This window comes from Clytia hemisphaerica, unplaced genomic scaffold (assembly GCF_902728285.1).
Source record: "Clytia hemisphaerica strain Z4C2 unplaced genomic scaffold, Clytia hemisphaerica genome assembly, whole genome shotgun sequence".
Lineage (NCBI taxonomy): Eukaryota > Metazoa > Cnidaria > Hydrozoa > Leptothecata > Clytiidae > Clytia > Clytia hemisphaerica.
The window spans coordinates 615,465-636,918 of NW_027103855.1; the positions used below are offsets into that span (position 1 = coordinate 615,465).

Here is a 21,454-nt window from a genome sequence, read left to right on the forward strand (position 1 = left end):
TACCGACAAGTAGACTTTCAAAGAGCCAACATGTGGTCCATACATGTGATACCAGAAACTCATGCAATGATCCATAGAATCGTCCACTTTATCATTGTATAACCAAGCTGTATCGTTGACTCGTGCTGGGCTTGATGTCTCAATGTACACATAGTAACCTTTGTCTGTGCCTTTAGTGTGGTCTTGTTTAGGGCCAGTACCAGCAGACGCAGTGGAGCCTTGATGACGTTTCCATAAGAAGTTTCCGCGAGAGGAGTTGGTTTTCCATGCAGGACAGATATTGACGTCAAAATTACAATCGTTTCCAGTGTTACCTAAGGCGAATAAATATTGCCCGTTAAAATATTTTGCCGATATCTTAAATTTTAGACTTTAAGAAGAGACAAACCCGAATTCACCTATGCATGCAATAAACATTTTGGGATCATAGGCGTAGGGTGAATATTGAAAATAGACATTAATGAAGTGGTACTGCTACATTTGCTACAATTCAATAATAATGATATACCAGTGGTTGGGCCGACAGTGGTGGTGGTGGTTGGAGGGATTGGTGTCGACTTGCCAGGTGGCCATGCGGTCATTGGCATGAAGTTGCAATAACTGTTGGTGAATTCAATGTCATCCACAGCAATGTCACCAGTGAAACTCGATCCTCGCACTGCTTCGATCACAATCTGAAAAAGAGAGCGGGTTTTACTTCGGTTGTAATGGAATACGAGAAAGCCTTCACGCAAGAAGCATGAACTGAACCAGCGTGAAGCGTTTTACCGATAAAAGTTTTACAACATTGATTCACTCCTGCTCAAATATTATTAAGACCATTAGCTAAAACCTCGAGCAAACAAATCTCATCAGAGTAATGTCTACAACACTATAATGGACAATATTAAGAGCATAAAGAGTAGATTCAACACACTTCAGGGAAGAATTATTTTACCAACCTGGTATTCAACGTTCATTCGGATGCCCATACGTCCTTGCATCCATTGGTTGCCTTGGTTACCACTCAATTTCCACATCAAATCAGTTTTCAAAGTGTTGACACCATTAAATGTTCTTAAGTAAACACGCAAGTCACCGATAGTGTTTCCGTACATGTGGTACCAGAATGTCATACATTTTCCGGTAGCCGAAGTAGCATCGAACTTGATACTCTTTATGATGGCTTTGTCGCCTGGTTGGCGTGGTGCTGAAGTTTCCACAAACGCATAATAACCTGGGAAAAACAAGTAAAAGGTTGCAAAAAATATCAAAAAGGACTGCAGTGCAGATTTTAAGACGCCATAAAGAAGACTCTGTGTAAATGCAATCTGTAAACAGCCGACAAATATCCAGAGAATCCTTCTCTGAATGGAATTAGAATTCCTTACCTCCTGAGCTTTGAGTGGTGTGGTCAATCTTTGGTCCAGTGAACCAACTTCCCGTTTTGCCGGAACCGATAATCCAATCAAATTTGTCGTTTTTGGTTTCTTGTTGCCAATCACAGAGATCTGCATGTTCAAAGTCACAGTCACCTTCTGCTGGGCATGCTCCATCACGGATACGGAAATCGTCAACGGCAATATCACCTTTGTAACCATTCCCTTTGGTTGCTCGCACCAACATCTACAAAATAACAAGTGACAATATTAAAAATAGAAAACTTTCTGTTGGCCAGTAGTACCAGAATGAAATCTTCGAAGAGAGAAATGGTTGTATTTGAAGTTTTTTTATTTAAATTGCTATCCCCAAATTCTAGGAAATATTTAGGTTGCTGATGAAAAAACTAAAAGTCATACCCTGAACCATCCTTTACGATTGATGGTGACTCGTCCCATATTCCATGTATCGTTTTGATTGCCAGACTTTCTGAACTTGATGTATCTCAAAGAACTTCCACTGTAAGACACCAACACTGTCAATGTTCCGATATTATCACCATACATGTGGTAGAAGAACTGAGCGCAATGTTGACCACTCGAATAGTACCACGAACTCCACATTTCAGCTTTGGAATTGACAGCTCCATTTGAAGTTTCGATGTACATGTAATGCCCTAAGAGTGAAAACTTGAGATACAAAATACACAAATATACTGATTCAACCAGACAGAATCCAGGATCTACCAAATCAGATTTTCTCAATAAATTAAATGCTTTAAATGAAAAGATAACTATACGTACCACGTGGGGTTCCATAAGTGTGATCATTCTTTGGTCCAGTGGCCGTTGAAAGTGTGGATCCACTAGCACGTGTCCATTTCAATGGCAACCTTGGGTTCACCCCCACCATCCACAAATATTTGCTCCTTCGAAAGTACAAACACCCGATGAAACGCAGTCACCATAGTAGAAGTCCAAATCATCAATAGCAATGTCTCCTTTGTAAGATACACCACGTTTGGCTTCAATGACCACTTGTGTGTTTTGTAAGACCGTGATCTGCGCTTCACCGTGTCGCCAGTTGGGTCCTTGTGAGCCTTTACGTTGCCAGATAGAGGGTTTGTTCTGTCCTTGGGATGAGGTGTACACGCGCAGGGTGTCGACGTGTGGTCCATACATGTGATAAGCGAACCAGAGACAGTAGTTGACCTTGGTTCCGTTCCCGATGAAAGTTGATGAGACAAGAGCAGCAGTATCGTTCTCTTTGCGAGGATAAGATGCCTCAATATACATGTAGTAACCCTTGGCTGGAAGAGGTTGAAAAAAATACTTTTAGTTCAGTGCAGTAAGTTTCTATCTATTTGCTTCCATTTTTTTACTCTGACAATAGTAATAACAATTCGAGAAAAACCCGAATGTAAGAAGATGCAGCATAATGCGTAGATGAGAAAAAGCAAATTCATTCACTAAAAAATCAAAAAGACTAACTTGTGTTGGTGGTGTGGTCAATACTAGGCCCAGTCCCTGTCGAGGTGGTGTGGCCTTTACTCCTGGTCCATTGGAATTGATCGGTGGTCGATTGTCTCCATCGATCCAATCCACGTTCAAAGTTGGTGCTTCTTGGCAGAGCAGAGGATGGTCGAACACCACACCCAGCACCGTATGGAACCACAGTGATGTCATCAATCGCAATGTCTCCTTTGTAACCTGAACCACGGATACCCATGAAACGGATCTAAATAGAAGAAGGATGACGTTATCGTAATTTGCGCTTTAATTCACAACATGCAACATAACATCAGCATAATCTGATTGGACTGTACCATAAAATTTCCATACAGGGGGTTGGACGAACCTTTTTAAGTCAAGACAATTTTTTTGGAAATGTGTGAAATTTGAAAAAAAAACTCATGAAAAAAATTATTTTCATGCCTTACAGGACAAACTAAAATCAGTCGTTTACCCCCTGGAAAATGAATAAAAAACTATTTTCGACCCCCTGGAATGGAAATTCTTCTTGTATTACCCCCTGGAAATGTTCGTCCAACCCCCTGTATGGATATAAAGTGGAATGACCCATTCTTCTCTTTTAAAATAAAGTGAAATTCAGGAAAAATCCAGGAAAATTCTATTCAATGAGAAAATATTTGCTCTGCGATCTGAGATTCTAGCATTCAGTCCGCTAATTAGTGAAGCTTTGAGAACATTTGGAGAAAAATGAAACTTTTAAATTACCTGGACGTTCTGTCCTCTACTGAGCATTGGTGCTTGTCCTTGGTACCATCTATCTCCTTGGTTACCGTTTAGTTCCCAAACAACCGTTTCGGAGATAGCAAAACCAACTCTCATGAGCACTCTCAAGACACCAATGTCTGTTCCATACATGTGGTACCAAAACTGTACGCATTTGCCGTCCCCTTTGACAGGGATGGTCTCAGAGAGCACGATGGCTTTCTCGTTACTCAGTCGTGGGTAAGACGATTCGACGAATAGATAACGACCTATAACGAGAGAAGATAGAAACAACTTGTTTATAAGCTATAAACTGTCTGAAAATTTCAACTTAATAGATGTTTTCTCATTTAGTTAGTTTCACATTGTCTGCTACTTGTCATCGCCACTAATTAAGCAGTGAGAGTTTAATTCCCAACCCGAGGTTCGACATTCGCAGATTGTAGGAATGTTGGGGGAAAGCAAGGAAAACAATGATCTTACCATTAGCATTTCCAAGAGTGTGATCAGTCTTTGGTCCAGTGTACACCGAAGATGTTTTACCACTTCCCAACATCCAATCGAAGTTATCGATGTTTTGTCTGTTTGTGTACCCACACAAGTCGCGTTCGAAATCACAATTTCCAGGGTCTGGGCACGGGCCATCACTGATCATGACGTCATCGATTGCAATGTCACCACGGTACGAGACACCTGTTCGTCCTTCAAAGATGACCTGAAGGTTAGAGAGGGTCGAATTAGAATAAGAACTTATCATAAGGCTCCATAAAATTAATACTCAGCGAGTTCTTTGGTACATAAACAAATTATCTATTATAAAATCTCCTAGAAACCTTTGTCTCACTTTTTCAGTGGCTATGAAAGAACTTTCTCCGCGGAAATAAAAGTCAAAGAAATTCTCAAATTTGAACTCACGCTATGGGGAACGGCGCTTCTGATGGTAACACGTGCAGGTCTCCAGTAGCCTCCTTGGTTGCCAGACAACGTCCAGATGGGAGCAGATCGTGAACCATTGGTGTAGATGAGGACGTTCAAGTCACCGATGTGTACGCCGTACATGTGATACCAGAAGGAGAGACAACGTCCCAATGATGGAGTATATTCTTTGGATTTCAACCAAGCTTTGTGGCCTTTCGATCGTGGGTTTGATGCTTCGATGTACATGTAGTAACCTGCAAATTGTTGTGGAGTTTATGAGTTAAGTATAAGAAGATTACTTTTGACGTGGAACACCGGGTAGTCAATAACATTTTGACTTGCCGTTACAAAATTATACCTAGAAAAGTTATGGGTTTTATAAAAGCAAGTAAATCAAGCTTTTAAAATTTCATAGGAAGAAAATAGCTCTTTTTCTCTAGTGCAATGACCTACTTAAAGGAATTGTAAGAGTCTAACCTGCAGCAGTTCCGTAGGTGTGATCGTTTCTCGGTCCAGTGTAAGAAGAAGAAGTTCCTGCATTATCTCTAGTCCAATCAAAGTTGTCTCCTACCATGTTGGTCCATCCACAAAGGTTGGGGTCTTCGAAAGTACATTCGGCTAAGACAGAAGACAGAGAATGATAATCAAATAAATTCTGCTTGCTCTGAAGAAGCATCTTCTAACTGAAACCAAGCTGTTCTTTTTGAATGTCGATTTCTACTCAGACAAACTTGAATCTCAACCGCTTCATAAAACTGGAGTTCATATTTTTCCAAACTAAATTTTACACACCTTGTGGTGGGCATGCTCCAGGATCTAACGTGATGTCATCTAAAGCAATATCACCCTTGTACCCAGATCCTTTCACTCCTTCAAGTACCAATTGGAACTTGGAGGCTGAGGAAACATCAACTGTTGCATGACGCCATCTTGGGCCCTGGGTACCAGCTTTCTGCCACAATATTGTCATTTGATTGGACGCTTTGCGATAAACAGTGAGGTTGGCGATGTGATCTCCGTACATGTGGTACCAGAACTGCAAACACATTTGATTGGTGGATGGAATCATATCAGAGATGAGACGAGCTGTGTCGTTGATCTTACGTGGGTATGACGTCTCAATGAAAACATACCATCCGTCTAAAGTCGATTTAAGAAATTATAAATTTTGTTTTGGCTTCGACACTAAGCAGACGCAGTGACGGTTTTCTAGTAAGACTACTTTCTTCCAATCTTCCAACCTTAAAAAATGTTTGAAAAAATACATCGAAAGCCTTGTTCCACGTAATCAAAAAAAGGAATCGTAGTAGAAAATAGCAATCTAACAACATACTTGCACCAGAAGTGTGATCGACTTGAGGTCCTGTACCAACAGAAGTTGTTTTTCCTTGAGCACGTGTCCAATTGAAGTGAGCTGTGGTGTCATCCTTCCAGTTACATTTGTCGTAAGTGAAGTTACATGTGTAGTGGTTTGGTGCTATAAGAATTCCATTCAAAATAGATTAGTTTGTAGCACACCCCTTATACGGCCTTTAATGCTGGGCCGGGAATTTCTTATCAGGAAGAGTGAAGACAGCTTGTTGAAATTATCTGCCGAACATTTCCCCCTGATTTGCTTTGCTTTATTGCATTCATAGTACTTCTTATAGATTTAAAAACCTTCAATTCGTATTAAAGACTGAATACTATAAAAGAGCTTTATTGATGTGTACTTGACAAAAATAATGTGTGTACGTACGTAATGTAGGAGCAAGGGTGGTCGTGGTCGTGGTGGGTTTGGGTGTGGTGGCGACAGAACCTTGTGGGTGGTTCACACATCGGAAGTTGGTGAACACGATGTCGTCAACAGCAATATCTCCAGTGTAGGAGTTTCCACGGGTTCCTTCGATCACAATCTAGTGAGAAAAAAAATTACAGAAAAATGTTAGTAATATCTTCCAAGATTTTCATTCTAACCAGGTGAAAAGCCAAACTTACTTTAATATTCAACTATTACTTTCATCGAAATGATTAAAAATAAAGCTTTTTTTGTTCAAAAGTCAGTTAACAACAAATGCATTTAGTTTCATTTAGTATAGAATAGAGATCCATACCTGGTAATCAGAAGCGGATGCAACGGGAGCTTGACAACTGAACCAATCACCACTTCCTTGTTGACCTGACATGGTCCAAATCTTGGTCATGGAGTTTGCAGTAGCGTTCTGTCCTCTGACGTACACACTCAATTCTCCGATACCTGCCCCCTTCATGTGAGCCCAGAATTGGATGCATCGTCCGTATGTTGGGTAGAAGTCTTCCGAGATCAATTGTGCTTTCTCGTTCTGGTTTTGATTGGAGGCTTCAATGTAAACGTATTTACCTGGGAAAAAGAAAGCATAAGAAAGTTTTTCACCTGGAAACCATAGAAAAGTTTTGAAACTTAGCAAAAAATTACTCCCTTCTACTGTCCTTCTACTCCCCATACAATAAGCATAATGTAAATCGTCTCCTCAATCAAAATTATAAATCAAAATTATTGATGTCACGATGAAAGTTTTTCTCGTACTATCCAAAATTCACTTAAAGGAAAAGTGGGAAAGGGTAGAGACTGCACAGTGCACTTTGACCTTACCGCTTCCAGTGGTGTGATCCTTAGTGGGTCCGGTGAAAATGGACGCGGTGCTTCCGCTGTTCAAGATCCAATCAAAATCGTCGTCGTTCGTTTTCACATTTCTCCATGAACACAATCCACCATCGAATGAACAATCACCTTAAAAGCAAGCATGAAACAATTCAATAAGATGTAATCCAAAACAATTAAAAGGGAGAACTTGGAGCTAGTGATTCAGCCTTCGTTTTTTGAAGATTGAATGAATGCATTGGCAAGACTGGAAATACCCAAATCACAAACAGTGTCCAAGATCACTGTTAAGTTAATTGATCAAATGAAAAGAATAACAAGCGGCATTCACCTGGAGGAGGACAATATCCTGGCATTAGTTTCAAATCATCCAAAGCTATGTCACCGAGGAAAGATCTTCCACGAACGCCTTCGATGATGATTTGACGACCTTGTCGTGGACGAATATTGACGCGCGCAATCTTCCATAAATCTCCATGGTTACCCTTACGTTGCCAGACCAAGCTTTGACCACCACCAGCAGTCTGAAATAATAATTTTTTTTACTTAAGGTATTAAAACAGATTAACCAATCGAACGTCAATATATATAAAGATGCTGAATTTTTAAATTGAATTCTTGGATGAATCTTTTTTCAGCTAGTGTAGTATACTATAGTAATAAATAGACATGTTATTTTACTGTTAAATAACCTAGTTAAACTATAATTCTATTGGTGGATATGATGGTAAAGAATTACCTTGACGTAAATGTTCAAATTTCCAATATGGTAGCCACGCATGTGGAACCAGAACTGGAAACAGAAAGCTTGGTTGTCTGTTAAAGCCGGTCCGATCAAACGAGCCTTGTCTCCGAAACGACGTCGACCAGACGCTTCTGTGTAGATGTAATAACCTTGCTTGGTTTGAAGAGTGTGATCCACAGAGGGGCCGGTTCCGAAAGACGTTGTAGCGCCACGGTTTCTGGTCCAATCGAAATCTCCTTTAGGATCTTTGGTGTACTTGCACATGTCGTGTTCAAAATCACAGAATGCTGAAAAATCGAAAAAGTTAAATTGCACGTTTCCAAATAATGAAGTAATTTGCAGATTTGTAGACAGGTTAATTTTTGGCTAATAAATATGCGCCAAATATGACATCAGGGAAAGAAATATCTTGTACGTTTTATTAAAGAAAAGCATTCTATTTACTTGGTTGAGGGCAGAGTCCATCTTTGATGTCGATGTCATCAATGGAAATATCTCCTTGGTAACTGGTACCACGTAGACCTTCAATCACAACCTATCATTAAGAAAGATAATGAACAAAATCAATTCTACAGACACAAAGTTAAAGCTAGATTAGTTTTTGTAAAATGACAATATTATTTTTAAACTTTCCAATATAGAGAGACTTAATGGATAGTCCGTTTGGATTCACGTGAGGTTTCAGCTATAGAGGTATGGCAGTTATGGAAAAACATTTCAATTTGAAGAAGCATTCCGGTATGTTGTTTTAGTGTGTCACAAAAAAGAGAGTATTCTTTGCAGACATACTTGGTATTGGTAATTGGAAGAGAGATCAACTTGTGCGTATCTCCAAACGTCTCCATTATCACCAACTCTGGTCCACAGTTTGACGTAATTACCGCCCGTCAGTTTCCACACATTGAGGGCGTTGACGTGAGGGCCGTACATGTGGAACCAGAAAGTGAAACAGTGTGATTTGCCACTCGTCTTGTCTGATGGCATCATAGGCGACACCAGGCGCGCATTGTCACCGTCATTTCGTGGATAGGAAGCTTCAATGTAGAGGTAGGTACCCGTTTCTATAATGGGAAATCAGGATGTGTTTTGAGAGATGTTCCCGTAAAAAGAAAAGTGCTAATCAGTCATTCAACTAGGTGTCTAAAAGGTTAAAATAAAGAATAAAGTGGGCTTTCTGCAGATTCATAAAAGAGACGAAATTTACTGATGCTGGCTTAAAGAGATACGTACTGTTTCCAGTGGTGTGGTCAGTGCTTGGTCCAGAGTCAGTGGTGGAAGTGGATCCTTTGTGTAGTGTCCAATTGAACTTATCGTTGACAGATTGTGTCCATCTACAGATGGTGTTACCCTCGAACGTGCAACCCAAAAGGTCTTTTGGTGCTGGAAAAGGGATTGGTTGATTAAGAGAGGATTCATACCGAATAAATTTCAAATGAAATACTCTCAATTTTTTATTATCGTGAATGATTTTAAAATATGCGTAATTAGAGAGCTAACAAAAAACTTGGAATATCTGCTATATTGAAAATTACCAAATACAATTGTACATGACTTACAAACAGTGGTAGTGGGCGTTGTGGGTGGAAGGGTGGTGACATAGTTAGGGTCTGCCTCCACTGGTTGAATGGGACATCGACCAATAGAATAGACGATATCATCAAGTGCAATGTCTCCACGGACGTTGCTACCGATCACCGCTTCGAACACCAACTACAAAAAAGTGAGGAAAACTAATGTGAAATGAAGTAATAAAAGCAAAATATCGGATTTCTATTCCAGAAAGATTGTTGATATATCACAACGTGTATAGTTGAATTTCATCTTCATTTTGAATGTTTAAACTAATCCTTTATTGAGTGATAGAAGATCACAAATCTGGAACTTACGATTAACTTATTAAGAGTTAATACAATATACAATATTGAGCAGACAATAAATCAAAGCATACGTAGAAGTCTTGCATGCTGTAGATGGGAGCTGTTCCTTCTCTCCATTGATTTTGTTGGTTGCCAGACAAGGACCAAACTAATTTCTCATTGGTGGATCCTGCACCAGTCTTGATGTAGAGGTTCAATGTTCCGATACCACTTCCTAACATGTGATACCAGAAACGCAGACAATATGGTACGCGTCTGTTCAACATCTTGTTCAGTGATTCAGAATTCAATCTGGCTTTCTCTCCAACTTTGCGTGGTTTAGATGCCTCAATATACATGTATTTACCTGAAGATATTGAATTGATTGATATAGACTTGGACAGCAACATTTTAGGGTTTGTTAACAGACTGGGTAGTCCGGGTAATTGGGGAACGTTAACAATATCAGTCAATATCTTATCGCAATATGTTTGAATTAGAGGGGTTGTGGATTGAACTATATTAAAAAATTTAAATTTGCAAGTTAGAGAGAAGTTTGAGTTCCCCACTAGGAGTCAGGAAAAAGGATTCAATTTTTTACCATTTCCATTGAGAAGGGTGTGGTCTGTCTTGGGTCCAGTCCAACCCGAAGGTGTAATACCACTTCCAACGATCCAATCGAAATCGTCGCCCATTGGCATATTTCTCCATGTGCATTTCTCAGCGTTCTCAAAATCACATGTTGCTAAAGGAATAATTGATATTCACATTAGAAAAAACTTAACGGCAAACAGGTTACATACGTGACTGTGAAAACTGGGACATTTTAACAACATTTATTAGTCGAATTTGATGTAGTGAAGTTAATAAGCTAAGAAGAATAGTCCCAAAATTAAATAGACTCAGTAGGTGAAACTTACCAAGTTTATTACAAGGTCCATCCAACATTTTCAAATCATCTATAGCAATATCGCCGGTGTAACTGGAGCCACGAATACCTTCGAATAAGAGCTATAAAAGAAAAGAAGTTCTTAGCTGTAAATTTTAGCGTACTCAGTACAAAAGCCACAGGGGAATAGAATAATGGCAGCCTAGCTCAACTGAAAATTTCTTGGCCATGTTCTGAATTCACTTTACCTGATATGAAGGTTGACTATAGATGGTGAGTTGCCCGATTTGCCATCGGTTTCCTTGCTCACCCGTTTTCGACCAAGCTGCGTTGCCTTTCTGACCACCTGCTTTCAACACAAAAAGATTCATAGTTCCGATGGAAGAGCCAGTCATGTGATACCAAAACTGGAAACATTGTCCGTTTGTTTGTCCATTACCAGGGTAACTAGGGGACTGAACCAATGCGTTATCTCCTTTACGAAGGTTTCCTGATGTCTCAATGTACAAATATTTTCCTTTGTCATCGTTGTATGTGTGATCGGATGAAGGTCCCGTTTTCACGGAAGATGTAGCTCCTTGACCGATAGACCAATCAAATTTGTCGCCTTGTTTCAAGTTGACCCATCCACAGAGAGCTGGGTTGGTTTCTTCAAATGAACATTCCACTGTAAAAGAAATGTGAGATCATCCACTTTTGAATTCTTTACCCCGATACCCTTGAGAAAAATTAAATCAACAAAAAAACGTACAAAGATATTCCATTTTCATCGGAAGTATAGCAAAAACATATTAGCTTCTCTCTCAACGTCTATTTAAACTGAAAAGAGAAAAAAACATACGTGGAGCAGGGCATTGATCAGTAACTGTGATATCATCAATAGCAATATCTCCTGCAAAACCATTGCCACGAACAGCTTCGATTACGTACACATACGAGCCACGGTAGTTCAAATAAACGTGAGCCGGCTTCCATGTGTCACCGTGCGATCCATATTTGGACCAGATTGGTGTTCCAAGGATTTGTGTGTTAGGGTTACGGATGTAGACGTTGAGGCGGTTGATGTGGTTTCCGTACATGTGGTACCAGAAGTTTAAACATTTCGGATTGGACGTGGCAGGACTGACAAGACGTGCTGTGTCATTCGGTTTACGTGGTGAAGAGGCTTCGATGTATGCATAATGTCCCATTGCTATTAAGCAGGCAAGAACATATTGAGTAACTTTCTTATTAAATCATGATTGCTTGAACAAGCTTTTGCTCGCTATTGTTGAATGGAAGTGTGATAACGAGACTAAAAATGCAATATACACCGATTAAGCGTGAAAAAAAGAGTGACTAGATCACCAGAGAAATTCGGATCCCGAGAAATGACCTTTCTAACAGCGGATTCTATATTCAAAAGTGATAACGCCACATGAGATAGCAAGGCAAAAAAGTACAGAAGAACTTACTGGGTGAGAAAGTGAAGAGTTTGTTGGGATTGGTGCAATCATTGTATAGAACAAAGAGCTGTCCATCATTAGTTCGTCCATATTTAGGTCCCATACACAATCCAGAGGAGTGCTGCAATGCACCATTATTGAGCATAGTCCATTTATCTGTACACGAATCTTTGATCACAACCTTTTAGAAGAGAAATAGGGTAAATGAAAGGTAACGTGGCAATATCTTAATAATTTTGTTCCAAGCACGATTAAACATACACTTTGGTCACTGATGTGCTCAAAACGGGCAATTCAAATGCTTAATACAAGGGAAAGATCTATTAGCTTACTTCTGTTCCTGGTGCAGTAGCTCCACCCCTGGGTCCAGCACACATGCCGTACATTGTCAATTTCAAGTTTCCATTGGTCAGCTGGAATTCCAAACGATCTTGACCACATCCAGTATAAATGACCAACTTGGTACTATCTTTCGGTTTGACCCAGGCTCCTTGATTAACGTGAACACATAATCCACTGGAGTGCTTGAGAGATCCAGGACCGGCTGGACCGACCGCACCTTGAGAAAGGAGAATAAAAATGGAGGTTCACAATCACTAGCACTTTTACTTCAGCAGCAATTTTAAACTTAATATGTTTAAAACCAAGGTAATAATACACAATGTGACATTGTTGTGGTAAATAAATGACCTACCTTTTCCGTAAGTGTGATCAGTAGAAGGTCCAGATCCTTTAGTGTTGGTGAAACCTTGCGATCGTGTCCAGTTGAACGAATCTGTCTTTGATTGGGTTAGTCCACAGAAATCCGTCTCGAAGTTACAACCCAAGACACCAGGTGCTAAACAGACGAATAGAAGAATTAAAGGCATTTTAGTTGTTGCTCTGACAACGCCTCTCCATGGATTGTTCAAAGAGATGAAGAGATCAGAGAATTTCATTGTTTGGACTGATGATATTAATAGATTTAAACTAGGTCGGCAAAAAGGACATATTAATTATTCATCATTGCTCAATTTTTCACAAATTCGTCAGAGGTGAGCTTACCAACAGTGGTTGGGCGAGTGACCGGTAGTTTTGTGGTGGGTTGATTGGTTGGTTTAGGGTTGGGATCGGCCGTTGATGGTGTCAAGGTGCATGCTAATGAGGTGATCTGAATGTCATCAATGGCAATATCACCACGATATCCACCACCAATCTTTCCACGGAACTCAATCTGAAAGAGAATATTAAGATGGTGCTATCACAATTATTTGAGTTTCACAGGATGATCTCTTTTTTATGACGTAATGTTTGTGGAAAGTTAAATGGTTAAAATTACAAAGAAAACAACTTGTTTACCGAATGGTCGGAGTTCATGTCGATGGGAACTCTGGCGTTCTTCCATGGATCGTTTTCTGTATTGTGTTGTTGTCCGCTCAACCTCCACAACACTTTTTCTGGTTGTGAACCGGAATACACTCTGTACACGACTTCCAATGTGCCGATGTCTGATCCATACATGTGGTACCAAAAGTTCAAGCATCGCTTTTGACCAGCAACAGCGTTGAACTGTTGGCTGATCAACACTGCTGTTTCGTTTGCTTTGCGTGGATTCGATGATTCCAAGAAAACGTAAGATCCTATCAAAAAATGAGAAAATTTGAATTTGAATATTTCGGGGCCTTAAAACAGATGACAGAGGAAGATAATTTTTCCTCAATTTAAACGACTTTCGCTTAAAAACTTGGAGCTATATGTGTATCCAATATGGCACTTTATGTTAAATGATTCAGAATTCTAGAATATGAGTGTGAAGAATAGACATACCATTTTTGGAGCCGGTAGTGTGATCGAATTTAGGCCCAGTAAAGAAGGATGCAGTGCCAGCTGAGCCAACGATCCAATCAAAATCATCTTTCTTTGAATTGATGTAAGTGCAAAGACCATTCTCAAAGTCACAATAACCTGAAACGAAAAATTGTATCCGTCAAAGTCAAGATCTGACAGTCAACATTATCAGAGGGAAACAGGTTTTTTCTTTATCGGATACTTAATGCGACACATGACAAAACAAGACTTCGTATCATTGCAAATTTTAAGGCAACAAACGACTTAAAAGTTCGATAAACGAAATTTTAGAAATAGAGCTCATAACAAGACGATCATTAACGTGAAAAAAGGAACGAACCTGGAGAAGGACAGGCACCACTGGTGTATTTGACGTCATCGATTGCAATGTCACTCTGGTAGTTTCGTCCAATCACTCCTTCGAATGCAATCTTGTAAACGAAAATGGATTGCAAAGTTGGATTAAGTGAATAGAAAAATATGAAGTGGTACATACAATAAAGCTTAGAAAATTTTTCGTACTTTTTAAATTTTCATAAAAACAGTTGTTGGTAAAAAATCCCTTGCGAATAAAAAATTATTTTCAAATTTCAAAGTTTTTGCGGATAGAGGTACTCTAATTTGTTAGGAAACGAAAAAAAAAGTGTTGGTCTGTTATGTAAAAATTAGGTATTACTTTAAATTCTTTCTATACTTAGATAAAAAAGAGCATTCACCTCTTTAACGGATTAAAACAGACACTTGCGTAGACATTTTAACACCTCATCGAGGCTAACAAACTAACGAAGTGTGTGGAGACCTACCTGGAAGTCAGAGCGCGAAGATATAGTGACTGAAGCAACTCTCCATTGATCACCTTGGTTACCAGATTCCCTCCATAATGGAGTCCTTGACAACCCACGGCTGTCTTTTTTGAGGACGGAAAGAGTACCCATACCGGTACCGTACATATGATACCAAAATTGAAGACAAGACGCGGTAGTTGGTTTTTCGATGGGACTTAAGATGCGTGCAGTGTCTCTGAATTTCCGACCAGATGCTTCAGTGTAGAGGTAAAATCCTGATGCTGATTGTAAGGTGTGATCCGTCTTTGGTCCGGTACCTGTGCAGAATTGAAATTATTGAAATATTTTCAGTCTATGAGAAAGTTAGATCTTGTTAGTGCTAATAAAGACGGTTGCACGGAGCCACTTAAGTATTGAAAATAAGGCATTGAAAACAAACAGGTTTTAGAATGCTGATGTTAGAGAGTACTTTTTAGGTATTGAGCCAGTTAAACAAGGAACGAACAATAACTTACCGAAAGAGTTGGTGTTCTTTGAGTTTCTGGCCCAGTTAAAGTCAGCTTTATCGTTGGTGTACCCACAAGCATCATTTTCGAAGGTACAAGTAGTGGACGGTTGTACGCATTTTCCATCACTGACGCTGATGTCATCAATGGCAATGTCACCTTGGTAACTAGTACCAACAGTCGCCTCGAACACAGTCTAAAATAGTAAGAAGGATATACATCATTGTGATCTGCAACTGTCGACAAAATTCAGTAGAAACAACACAGCATTTTTTGATGCATTGCTCTGATTACTCTAACAACAGACTTGTGATGTTTGACAGCCTTCTTCAACTTGACATAACCTTGTTTCCATTTAATGCCAAAACATTGTGTAGAATACTTCTTTATGGCGACCCCAATTTTAGCGTTGTCCAAAATCATGATATATTGAGTAAAACAATAAAATTTATCTGTGATACAAGCCGTTTTGGGGGACCGTTATTTTAGTCTTTTACTCTAACTGCTCTCCTAGCTCTTTTTGTTTTTGTTTTTTATTTCTGTTAGTATTTATCCTCTGTAGTTAGGTTTTTTTCCATTTTATTTATTAATTCATTGTTAGCTTAGTTAGGGTTCCTTCCTCCTGGCGGTATGATCTGGTGGTCCTTTTGCGGGAGGTTAGGAACCTTTAGTTTTGTACTATTTGTTCGTGTTACATATACTATAGATAAAAAAAAAAAATTGTGATGATCATTTAGACTTATAGTTGTTTAGTTTGTTAATTTTTCTTTTCTTTAGTTTGGACATTGAAGAAAAAAAGGAGCGAGATATGGAAATTTTGAAGGAACAGGTTTATAACAAAGAACGGTGAAATGACAAAATAAATAAAAAATCTTACGTTGAAAGGTTGTCCAGCGTGTAAAGTGACCAGTCCTTGAATCCATTTGTTCCCTTGAGTACCAGAGCGTGACCAGAAAGGTTTAAGGCCGGTCAATTTGCTTCCAACGGCAACATAGATGTTCAAGGTACCGATATGTGGTCCGTACATGTGGTACCAGAAAGATAAACATTTCCCTGCGTTTGCATTGGTTGCCGCCATCTTTTGGCTTACCAAACGTGCTGTAGCATTTTTCTTCTGTCCGGAAACTTCCAAAAAGGCGTATTTACCATATGCTGTTCAAAGGGAAAAACGAAATTGAGAAAGAATCCCCGAAAAAGTCTTTCATGTTGTCAAACTTTAATTCAAAGAAACTTCTATATAAAAGTATTCATAAAACAGGTCGAAGGAGCTTACCGTTTTTGAGAGTGTGATCCGTTTTGGGTCCAGTGCCGAAGGATGACGTTTGACCTTGTCCCAAGGACCAATTCAATTGGTCAGTTGTATCTTGGTACCAATTGCTGCAAATACCAGTCTCAAAGTTGCAATTGAATCCAGCTAGAAAAAGAATGATTAATGCTCTGTTTACACCAAGACATCGGTAGATTATAGAGCTTGTTCGCATTAAAAGAACAAAAACAACAACAAATGGGAATTCCAGTCAGTCCAGTCACTTTCAATCATTGTTGAGTAAAAAGCATGATCTTACTTGCTGGTGGGAGGGTGGTGGGTGCCATGGTAGTAGTTGTGGTAGTGGTGGTAGTTTGTCCTGGCAGGGCGTCACTCGGTACGATGGAACAGGATCCTTTCTTGAAGGTGAAATCATCGATGGCAATGTCACCAGTGTAACTTGTTCCTCGCACTCCCTCAATGATGATCTAATTTAAAGGTTGACGCTATCAGGTTGACGTTATTGGGTGACCGAAAGTTGACAAACCAAAGCCCACAAAGCCCCAAGACCCCACTAGAAGTCACTCTCAGGGCAATTTCAATGAAAAATAATAAAGTGACAATCAATGAAAATAATAAATTACCTTGTAAGACCCCCGAGCACGTCCAACATTGACTTGACCGTTGAGCCATTTGTTTCCTTTGTTACCACTCAAAGTCCAGACGAGATTTTCAGTACCGCTGGCATTGACGTAAATGTTGAGTGAGCCGATAGAGGTTCCCAACATGTGGTAATAGAAGATGAAACATTGTCCATTGGATGAGGTCTGGTTGAACACTTCGCTCACCAAGCGTGTCTTGTCGCCGGTACGTCGTGGTGATGAACTCTCCAAAAATACATATTTACCTGCGAGTGAAAGAAGGTTGGAGATTAATTTCAAAGAACATGGGATTGAGCCTTGCTCTCTACGCTAATTCAGAAGAAAGATAAGTATTCTCTGTGTGATTATAAGCTAGGGACTTCGGGAAACCGTAACATATCATGTAGAAGTTTTACTTACCAGTTTTTGATCCGAATCGATCAGCACTGGGTCCGGTGTAAGAAGATGATGTGCCGCCAGACCCGATGATCCAATCAAAATTATCTCCTTGCGAGTTTGGTATATTATACCACGTACACCAGCCATTCTGGAATGAGCACTGACCTATTAAACAAGAAAAGTAGTGACTCTATTAATCACCCACTGAGAAATATTTAGTTGAAACAATACTGAAGATACCTAGAGTTGTGACATATCGTATAAAACATTGTTTGCATACCTTAACGAACGTGTGGGTTGAGATTTTCTGGAACATATTCTACTGTAAAGACAGGTTAGCTTACCAGGAATAGGACAAGGTCCATCCAAAACTTGGATATCATCTAAAGCCATATCGCCTGCATATCCCCAACTTGTTATGCCTTCAAAAATTACCTAAAGTCAAATAAATGATTATTCATAAGTTAGTCTCGTATGAGATATACTGGTAAGTTACGCCTATGAAAGAATTAGATGTTTCTTCTCCCACGAATATTAAGATAATTCACAACACCAACCTGTAACTGAAGGGAAATTGGAAGCTTTCATTTACCTTGGCAGAAGTTGACGTAATGGTTGCTTCTCCTTTAACCCACAGATTGCCTTGTTGTCCAGTGACGGAAAAGATGGGTGAGGTGCTAGTTGCATTGGTGTACACTTTCAGTGTTCCTTGGTGAATACCAAACATGTGATACCAGAAGGTCAAACAACTTCCACCTTTTTTCAACCCAGTGTAATCCTTCATGATTCGTCCACGTTGGTTGACGCCGGTGTTTGACGTTTCCACGTAAACGTAATAACCTAAAAAATGTTTTTTGAAAGTCTTTATATAGATTATAAATTGGGGTTTGGATTAAATCAGTTACCGAGAGGAAGCTGGATTAGTAAGGGCTGTTCAAAAATTCTGATTACTTTTCACCCAAGGCCAAGTAAAGGTTCCATTGATTTTGATTAGTCTCAACACCTTCAAGGTTAAAAAAGAAGAGAGACAAGAACAAACCTGAAGTGGTTCCAGTAGTGTGGTCAGCCTTAGGTCCTGTATTAGAGCTTGAAGTTTGCCCTCTATGTCTCCTCCAATCAAAGTTATCAGATTTGTCTTGAGTGAAGCCACACATATCCTTTTGGAAGGTACACAGCCCTTTGGAGCTTCCACCACCACCAGCGTTGGCGTTACAATCACCATCAGTCATCACAATGTCATCAATCGAAATATCGCCTTTGTAATCTACACCACGAATAGCTTCGATCACAATCTATGAATAAAGCAGTGTTTGGTTGGTTTGTCAGCTTTTGAATCTAACCACACAAACGTATGGAGAATGTGATATATCGATTGGGTTGATTACAAGCTGTTTGAGCTTTACACTTATCCTGTATTAAAAAGGTAAAGGGGGCGGGCGCTGAAAATTGATTTTATAGCCAAGATCCTCGCTGGGTGAAAAAATAACTTGGGTAATTCTGTTGTGTCGGATGTGTTGGAGTAAAGTTGACTTACTTGGTAACTGGTCATTGATTTGTTAGCATTGATGGTGACGTTGGAGTTCAACCATTGGTTTCCTTTGGTTCCCTTCATCTGCCACAATGCAGCTCCTCTCTTGCCACTAGAGACTGTGGAGATGACGAGCCGATCGATATGTGGTCCAAACATGTGGTACCAGAAGGAAAGACATTTGGTGCCTGTTTGTTGTTTAGAAAGGAGGACGGCGTTGTCACCTTTTCGTCGTGGCCTGCTCGCCTCGATGAACATGTAAAACCCTGGAAGTGGAAATGGAGTTATTAATGCACATTTGTGAAAAAGAGCATTCGAATAAAATAAGTTACAGTAAATTTTTGTATAGAATTCACAAATCAACTTTCGAAAAGCAAATGGATTTGATGCGTCAGCAAGGCTTATAACAATGCTGAAAGAGATTTCTGTGATATTCTTGCTGTGATAATTCCATGGTGAAAGTCGAAAACAGATGATGTATTCACTTACCGACAGGGTTACAGTATCCCCATTTATTGTCTTTGTCATAATTGCTAGTGGTAGCGCACCACGTTCTCAAGCCAGAAGCAATGCATTTGTTGTATCTTTTCTTCAAGTAAGTGAAAGGGAAGACACACGTTTGCCCGTTCGTCGTCGTTACTAAGCGAAAGGAGATAGAATGGTTGCGTAAGCGTTGCTGTCTAATCAGACTATACTAATTGACAAGGTTTTAACACAAGGAAAAGCATGGGCTGACCATTGAATTGATGAAACAATGATTTCGACAAGAGACTGTCTTCACGTAGGAGGACATTTAGCCCGGGCTATTATAAAGATATTCAAAATAGATAGGTAAGCGAGATAAATAGAACTTTACACAGTCAATAGCGGACGAACTTATTGCAAAGAAGCAAATTTACTCACCATTTAATTTTTTCACTAACGAGGTATGATCACTACTTGCTCCAGTCCCTCCGGAACCAGTTTTCCCAGACTGCCGCCTCCAATCAAATTTGTCGTTTTTAGCTTGTGTCCATCCACAAGTATCTTTTTCAAAGTCACAGCTTTGTGCAATAATTGCTCCTGGAATTATTGGAAAATATGTTGGGAAGGCTTTATTTAAAAAGGCATTTCTACTAAAAAAGTTCCAAAATTATAGGATTAATTATAAAATTAATTAAGAAAATTACTTCATTAAAAAAATGAATTAATTATATAATTAGATTATATTAATTCTTAGGAGGGGGAGTTGCAGAGAAAATTTCTCAACTTGATTTGTCTGGTGTAATAAAAGTATTCAGTTTAAGTAGGAGTAAAATGCTGTCAAGTGTATTTTCCTGTAGTTGATGAAAAAAAAAACACTTTCGCTTTCAAGATCCTTCTTTTACGTAAGAAAGAGGTTAAAGGAGACGATCTTTGTTTGAACGTCATTTTCGTGTGAACAGAACTTTCTTTTGAGAAAATTACTAAAGCTCGATTTCAATTTGCAAGTCAATAAGAAATATGGAAAGTGGCTAACAAAAGTCAGGTCTCATCATCTTTTGAAAAAATATTTAGACATCCCTATCGGAAGGCAAAAAGGGTCCGAGAAAGGAATTTTCAAGACGTCTGAAAATCAACATTCTTCTGGAATTTTCAAATTTCAAAACTTTGCTTTGAAATAGAATTTGCTTAGAAACTTCGAATCACTAAAAACATAAGTACCCTCTCAGTACCCTTGCAAGAATGGTGTTTTTAAACAGAAACACACTATCCTTTCAAAGATCTCATTAAAAAAAGACATGTATCGTGCCAGACAAACCCAGACACTTAAGCTATGAGATGAATTGATATTTCGTCTATGGAGGTGATATTTTAAGATTCGCATCTGGAGGATAAGTATGATGTCATTTCGAGAAGAGAGCCCTTATACAAATGGTCCTTGGAAGAATGGGTCCTCAAGTCAAATATTAAAGGAAGCCTTGCATCGTTGGGTCATATGATATTTAAACTTTATTTGCTAGAAAATGAATAAGCAAAGGAGTTGTTGATAGGAAAAACAGCATGTTTTCTTCTATCGCAGCCGTAAAAGTGATAAACATGCAGACTCGAAAGGTAATTGTGAACAAAAAACTTAAGCTTACCTAAAGTGATGGATAAAATGAGTATCCTGGCGATCATTCTTCGATGAGGTGCCATCTTCTTCAAAACACTCTCCCTTCAACAGGGCAGAGGTTTTGGTTCGTCTCGTTTCTTTGTTTGTTGATCAGGATTTTGTCACCATGCCCAAGTGGGGAATTTTCCAATGTGGAAGAAAGTCAATCCTCTTCTTCTGTGCTAATGTAGCGCTGAAAACGGTTAAAAGTAAGAAATTTCAAAGTCGAATTCCAAGCAAGAGATAAATGTTACACTGTGAATATTCAAATTATATGTTCAACTTAATAGAATTTATCACGCCTTGAAGTCATCATCGTTTGCAATCTACCCCAAAACGATCA

General features: G+C 39.2%; 1 protein-coding gene across 1 annotated transcript in view; it reads right to left on the minus strand.

Annotated features, from left to right (window-relative positions):
• LOC136808197 (MAM and LDL-receptor class A domain-containing protein 1-like) overlaps nt 1–21,232 on the minus strand; it is a 45,692-nt gene extending 24,460 nt beyond the window's left edge. The window contains 49 exon segments of the mRNA XM_067064734.1: nt 4–314; nt 509–674; nt 942–1,216; nt 1,371–1,605; nt 1,779–2,035; nt 2,163–2,247; nt 2,250–2,668; nt 2,850–3,096; nt 3,597–3,862; nt 4,077–4,308; nt 4,509–4,765; nt 4,989–5,129; nt 5,304–5,651; nt 5,845–5,988; nt 6,250–6,406; nt 6,605–6,870; nt 7,123–7,260; nt 7,463–7,655; nt 7,871–8,163; nt 8,321–8,411; nt 8,666–8,937; nt 9,107–9,256; nt 9,433–9,586; nt 9,825–10,099; nt 10,334–10,477; nt 10,653–10,743; nt 10,870–11,288; nt 11,463–11,813; nt 12,076–12,247; nt 12,399–12,625; nt 12,761–12,904; nt 13,111–13,279; nt 13,405–13,685; nt 13,873–14,010; nt 14,234–14,324; nt 14,697–14,995; nt 15,194–15,380; nt 16,062–16,336; nt 16,458–16,598; nt 16,750–16,918; nt 17,075–17,337; nt 17,492–17,635; nt 17,815–17,905; nt 18,063–18,310; nt 18,510–18,762; nt 19,005–19,264; nt 19,488–19,637; nt 19,902–20,060; nt 21,101–21,232. Coding sequence (XP_066920835.1) covers nt 4–314; nt 509–674; nt 942–1,216; nt 1,371–1,605; nt 1,779–2,035; nt 2,163–2,247; nt 2,250–2,668; nt 2,850–3,096; nt 3,597–3,862; nt 4,077–4,308; nt 4,509–4,765; nt 4,989–5,129; nt 5,304–5,651; nt 5,845–5,988; nt 6,250–6,406; nt 6,605–6,870; nt 7,123–7,260; nt 7,463–7,655; nt 7,871–8,163; nt 8,321–8,411; nt 8,666–8,937; nt 9,107–9,256; nt 9,433–9,586; nt 9,825–10,099; nt 10,334–10,477; nt 10,653–10,743; nt 10,870–11,288; nt 11,463–11,813; nt 12,076–12,247; nt 12,399–12,625; nt 12,761–12,904; nt 13,111–13,279; nt 13,405–13,685; nt 13,873–14,010; nt 14,234–14,324; nt 14,697–14,995; nt 15,194–15,380; nt 16,062–16,336; nt 16,458–16,598; nt 16,750–16,918; nt 17,075–17,337; nt 17,492–17,635; nt 17,815–17,905; nt 18,063–18,310; nt 18,510–18,762; nt 19,005–19,264; nt 19,488–19,637; nt 19,902–20,060; nt 21,101–21,155 — 10,293 coding nt within the window. The 5' untranslated portion in view covers nt 21,156–21,232.
• Nucleotides 21,233–21,454: the final 222 nt, after the last annotated feature.